At 54.7% G+C, this 5,533-nt stretch overlaps 2 protein-coding genes across 2 annotated transcripts; one reads left to right on the forward strand and one right to left on the reverse strand.

Moving 5' to 3' along the window:
- Positions 1-322: 322 nt before the first annotated feature.
- Positions 323-1,679, reverse strand: LOC141465417 (inositol 1,4,5-trisphosphate receptor-interacting protein-like 1). Its single transcript, XM_074148799.1, has 2 exons — positions 1,611-1,679; positions 323-1,327 (listed from the first exon to the last, which is right to left on the reverse strand). Exons 1-2 carry the CDS (start codon positions 1,677-1,679, stop codon positions 323-325), a joined length of 1,074 nt encoding a protein of 357 aa, XP_074004900.1.
- A 1,697-nt stretch (positions 1,680-3,376) lies between these two features.
- On the forward strand, positions 3,377-5,243 carry LOC141465419 (inositol 1,4,5-trisphosphate receptor-interacting protein-like 1). Its single transcript, XM_074148802.1, has 2 exons — positions 3,377-3,445; positions 3,729-5,243. The coding sequence occupies exons 1-2, from the start codon at positions 3,377-3,379 to the stop codon at positions 5,241-5,243; spliced, it is 1,584 nt and encodes a 527-aa protein (XP_074004903.1).
- Positions 5,244-5,533: the final 290 nt, after the last annotated feature.

A 5,533-nucleotide genomic window follows, 5' to 3' on the forward strand; every position in this document is an offset into this window, starting at 1 on the left:
ACAGGGTAAAGCTCCAAGAGGGAACGGACTCTCTCAAAGAGGGAGGGTGATTGCTGTCCAGGTGGTAACAGGAGTCTCTGTTGCAAGGCTCTTTGCAGTGGCCTCTTCAGCTGCATCAGCGCCCGCTCCCCAGAGTGTGCTTTTTCCCGTGGGGAGATGCAGCAGCAGTTCCCACTTCTGATTGAGCAGCGTGTTCTCTGTGTCCAACATGCTCATTTCCATGGCACCAGCTCCCCAGGGAGTGTCTTCAGGCCCGACCCTGTGCCTGAATAGCTGCTGCAGCACAGCTCTCTAGCCACATCCTGCTGCTGCTAACACTGGCCTACTCGATGCTCAGGAAGGTGTATCCTTGCTGCACTCCAAGCACCATCTGAATCAGGATGGTATTACCAGAAGCGTCCGTCAGCCGGAGATTACAAGAGCACGTGGAGGGCAGCACTATTATACGCCAGTATCTTGACTGAGGCAAAAACACTGAGGCTCCTTTTACCAATATCTGGAACCAGCGGGTGGTTTTCTCTCTGTCCAGGTAGGGGCCAGTGCAGAGGGTGCCTAGGAGGCTGGGACCCTGATTTCTCCTCAGCTCCTCCTTGGGGTGATGGAGAAAGCACAGCATGTTCTCCTCCAGCTGCTGCCTTGTACAGGTGCACTCCAGCTCCACGCGTATGCAGTAGTTGTTTGCCAGCTTCTCCTCCCCGGTGCCCAGCTCCAGATGGAAGGCATGCCCATGGGGGGGCTTCAGGGGCACAAGCATGCGGTAGACAGCATGATGGTCATGGGGACCCCAACTTTCCAAGGTGCTGCCCATTCCGATGGCTGGCTGCAGTAGTGGCATGAAACTATTACTGCAATGTTTTCGGCAGATACAGAGAAGTTCATATACCAGCTCCTCCACCATTGGGAACGAATCTGACAGACCCATGAGGGGTGTGACCGATGTTCTCCGCACATCCACTACAAGACTCGGTCTTTTTTCGTGCTTGTCCTTGTTTCTGGAATTGCCCTCGTAATCACTGCTGCTGGCTGGCTGCCGGGTCCTTTTCCTGAGCGACCACCAGAACGTCAAGACCAGTACCACAATTACAGCAATCACCCAGAACTGCCACTGATGCAAGGCAGCAAAGTGCGGGGCGCTCCTGGCAAAGCCGCTCTGCTGCTGGCTCTTCTGCTCCAGCTCCTGCAGCAGCCGATTCATCTGCTGGGTCAGATATTTCTCACGCTGCTGCATGCGCTCGCGCGTGGCCTCGTCCAGCTCATAACCGACCATCTGCGGGAACTGGAGGATGCTTTGCACAAGCAAGGCAAGGAACAACATGGCAGCCGTGGCCTGCGGGAGTAGGGAGAGAAGGGGTTCAGTGGGGCTGGGAGGGAAGGAGGGAGCTGGCGGCAGGGGGAGCAGGGATGGGAGACGCAAGGAGCTGGGGGCAGGTGGGAGAAGGAGCGAGGCAGTGGGGAGGCCGCAAGGCCTGTGCCCAGCCCTGACGGCGGCGGCACCAGGCCCGGCCCAAGTGCTCCCACCAGCAGCTGGGCCCTTGATGCTGCGTGAGAACCCACCTCCCTGGCGGCCCTGGCCCTGGTCCAGCCCAGCCTCCCCCCACAAGCCCACTCACCACTGTCCCCACAGTACTGGGCCAGCACTGCCTGATGGCACCTTTATAGCCGCCCCCATTGTGATGCATCCCCTGTGGTGTCCCAGGTGCCAGAGCGCATCACAGGCGTGGCCAGCAACCAGGGACGCCCTTCAGCCCCATCCCGGCTCAGCGACTCACAGATGCCCTGGTGTACTGGTTAAGGCTGGACTACGGTTAATTGTCTTCCCAGAAGCTTGCGTGGTACTATATTTAGGTTTATTATCATTTGCCTGCCAATGGCAAGCTCATAATCATAGAAAATCCTAAATTGGAAGGGATGCACAAGGTTCATCAAGTCCAACTGCTGACTCTACACTGGGCAAACTTAAATCACGGAATCACGGAATCACAGAATCGCTTAGGTTGGAAAAGACCTTTAAGGCCAAATCCAGCTGTTAACACTGACAACTCCACCACTAAACCATGTCCCTAAGCACCACATCTACACATCCTTTAAATACCTCCAGGCAAGGTGCCTCAACTACTTCCCTGGGTAGCCTGTTCTAATGCTTGACCTTTCAGTGCTTAATATCCAATCTAAACCTCCCCTGGCGCAACTTGAGGATGTTTCATCTTGTCATATGGCAAAAGAGACCGATCCCCACCTGTGGCAGTGTGCTCCCTCCCAGACACCAACCTGGCATTTATCTCCCATAACCCTGCCCAAGCGATAACCACCTGTGGTGATCATAATGGGCGCATCTAGTTGTGATGGCAGCATCTGGGGCTCAAAATGGTTTCAGAAAGACACTTAACAACACAATAGCCAAGGGCTAACTTGAGCAATGTGCCCTCCAACCACGATTTTGGTACTGTGCTCAATATGCAAATATAACTATAAGTCAATCATGTTACCCCCATAAATAGTGAACAGCCCCACAGCCCTTCAAGCTCTCCTGCACAGCAGCGGCTGCACACAGGATCTCCCCTTGAGTAGGGGCGCCTCTCAGTGTAACTTCTTGAGACTCAGAGATTTCTTGCCACAACATATCCTTGGTAAGTGACTAATAGCTTGCTGAACTTTGAAATCTTAGCTAAGTGATATATGGGATTGATTGTGCATATATAATCCTTTAGATGTAAAACATTGACCAAGTCTGGGACTAGGACTGGATCCAGCCACACCTAGACTCCTCTCTGAGAAGAAGTTTAGAAAGCAAGCTTTCTGAACCTTGACTCAACGAGAGAGTCTCCCTTGACAGTTCTGCCTACCCTGTCCTCCATGCAGTAAATCATCAAGTGTGCCTAGCCATCAAATCTTGTTATAACTGTTGCATTTACTATGAAACTTTGTTAAATCATTGTTTTGTATAAATAAATGTATATCGCTGCTTCTCTCTGCAAGCAAATCACTCCATCTGCAACACCACCTCGCCACAACCTTCTGTCAGGGAGTTGTAAAGAGCGGTAAGGTCTCCCCTCAGCCTCCTTTTCTCCAGTCTAAACACCACAGGATCAGAGGCAGCACCAAGGGAGCCAATTCTACCTCACAGGATGGGATCTCAAGGATCAAAACACCCATGGGTGCTGACATCGTGTTTGGTCAGGGTTTGGGGGGGCTTCTATCTGCTTTGTAAAGGGAAGCCCTGGGAGCTCTGTCCTGCCGGGTGGGTCTGTACTTTGTGGGGTTGGGGCTGTGGCTGCCCAGGGCATCTGTGAGTCGCTGAGCCGGGATGGGGCTGAAGGGCGTCCCTGGTTGCTGGCCACGCCTGTGATGCGCTCTGGCGCCTGGGACACCACAGGGGATGCATCACAATGGGGGCGGCTATAAAGGTGCCATCAGGCAGTGCTGGCCCAGTACTGTGGGGACAGTGGTGAGTGGGCTTGTGGGGGGAGGCTGGGCTGGACCAGGGCCAGGGCCGCCAGGGAGGTGGGTTCTCACGCAGCATCAAGGGCCCAGCTGCTGGTGGGAGCACTTGGGCCGGGCCTGGTGCCGCCGCCGTCAGGGCTGGGCACAGGCCTTGCGGCCTCCCCACTGCCTCGCTCCTTCTCCCACCTGCCCCCAGCTCCTTGCGTCTCCCATCCCTGCTCCCCCTGCCGCCAGCTCCCTCCTTCCCTCCCAGCCCCACTGAACCCCTTCTCTCCCTACTCCCGCAGGCCACGGCTGCCATGTTGTTCCTTGCCTTGCTTGTGCAAAGCATCCTCCAGTTCCCGCAGATGGTCGGTTATGAGCTGGACGAGGCCACGCGCGAGCGCATGCAGCAGCGTGAGAAATATCTGACCCAGCAGATGAATCGGCTGCTGCAGGAGCTGGAGCAGAAGAGCCAGCAGCAGAGCGGCTTTGCCAGGAGCGCCCCGCGCTTTGCTGCCTTGCATCAGTGGCAGTTCTGGGTGATTGCTGTAATTGTGGTACTGGTCTTGACGTTCTGGTGGTCGCTCAAGGAAAGGATGAGTGAGTCAGACAGCAGTGATGAGGAGGTCTCCAGCAGCGACAGTGAGCAGGTGCAAGACAGTGAGGAGGAAGACAATGATGATGATGCAAATGACTTGAGAGGGATTTTTGAGGAGCACATACTGCATCTAGCTGTGAACCCGGCCACAGATTGCCATACTGTGAAGGAGCTGGTGGGCAACTTGATCCTTGTCTTCAAAGCAGTCTTGGCAGATAGTTTATTCCCGGAGCTGCAATCAGCCATCGGGGTGGGCAACGCCTTCGAAGGTTGGAGTCCCCAAGAAGAAGTCGTCACCTACCATGTGCTCGTGCCCATGAAAGCTCCCCTTTGGCACTCCTTCCACCTGGAGCTGTGCAATGCTGGAGAGATGCAGACAAGGAACTTCTGCATCCGTGTGGAGCAAGAGTGCATCTGCATGAGGGAGCGGCTAGTGGGGGACATGCTGTGCTTCCTCCACCACTCCGAGGAGGAGCTGAAGAGGAATCAGAACGCCAGCCTACTACGCACTCTCTGCACTGGCTCCTATCTAGATGTCGAGAAAACTGCCCGCTGGTTCCATCAATTGGTGAAAGCATCCTGGGTGGCTTTGCCCCAGGCGAGCAGTTGCCGTCTAAAGATGATGCCCTTCAACCGCTCCTGCAAATTCCAGGTGACAAAAGCCGATCAGAAAAGATTCATCATTGAGCTCATGTTTGGAGTGCAGCAAGGCGACTCAGACATCTTTGTGACCAGCGAGAGTACAGAGGCCATCTTCACCCCTAGCACAATGTGGACAGAGAGCTGTGCTGTGGCAGAGGCAAAGTTCTTCAGGCATATGGCCATGCAGGCACCACATGACAGCTTCCATGTTAAATGCATGCAGGTCTACACCCACATCCTGGTGGGCACAGGCTTTTCCGACTATACCTTGAAGACAATTGTGATGCACCTCCTGAACACCATACCCCTGTCAAGCTGGAGCAGGAGAGAATTCCTAATGCGGCTCCAGGATATCATGTGGCACCTGCGCAGGTGCCTGGAGGAGAAACGCCTTGACCACTTCTTCTCTGGCAATGAGAACGTGCCCAGGGAGATAATCTTGCCCCCAGCCTTCCAAACGGCCAAGCCACTCAACCTCTTCAAGCACCTGGCACAGGATTTGGATGCCCACGCCCAGGCACTGTATGAATTCAGTCACCTGCAAGATCGGCTCACAAGACTGCTGTTTTATGGACACTAAAAGAGGTCTTCGTGCACAGAGCTGTGTTTGTGGGGCTCACAGCTGATGGCAGACGATCACCTCGTACAGGAGGGAAAAGGAGGGGAGAATGCAGGACACAGAAATGGAAGGGAAAACCCTGTGCAGCAGCATTCTTCTCTCAACAGGCTCCCCCACACAGCAGCCGGTGATGACTATGGTGGCTACAAAGGTGCATTTAGCTCTGCTTTCCCCTCACACTGTCATGGCCCTGGTGACAATTACACATGGGCCCAGAAATTCTTTCTGGCAGCTCTGGTTGGGCAGGGACC

This window comes from Numenius arquata, chromosome 6 (assembly GCF_964106895.1).
Source record: "Numenius arquata chromosome 6, bNumArq3.hap1.1, whole genome shotgun sequence".
Lineage (NCBI taxonomy): Eukaryota > Metazoa > Chordata > Aves > Charadriiformes > Scolopacidae > Numenius > Numenius arquata.

Excerpts from the sequence above, each read along its gene's own strand:
- LOC141465417 (XM_074148799.1), bottom strand. The coding sequence starts at position 1,679 with ATGCATCACAATGGGGGCGGCTATAAAGGTGCCATCAGGCAGTGCTGG. Across the intron at positions 1,328-1,610 it reads CCAGTACTGTGGGGACAGTG|GCCACGGCTGCCATGTTGTT; the intron begins GTGAGTGGGCTT and ends CTACTCCCGCAG.
- LOC141465419 (XM_074148802.1), top strand. The coding sequence starts at position 3,377 with ATGCATCACAATGGGGGCGGCTATAAAGGTGCCATCAGGCAGTGCTGG. Across the intron at positions 3,446-3,728 it reads CCAGTACTGTGGGGACAGTG|GCCACGGCTGCCATGTTGTT; the intron begins GTGAGTGGGCTT and ends CTACTCCCGCAG.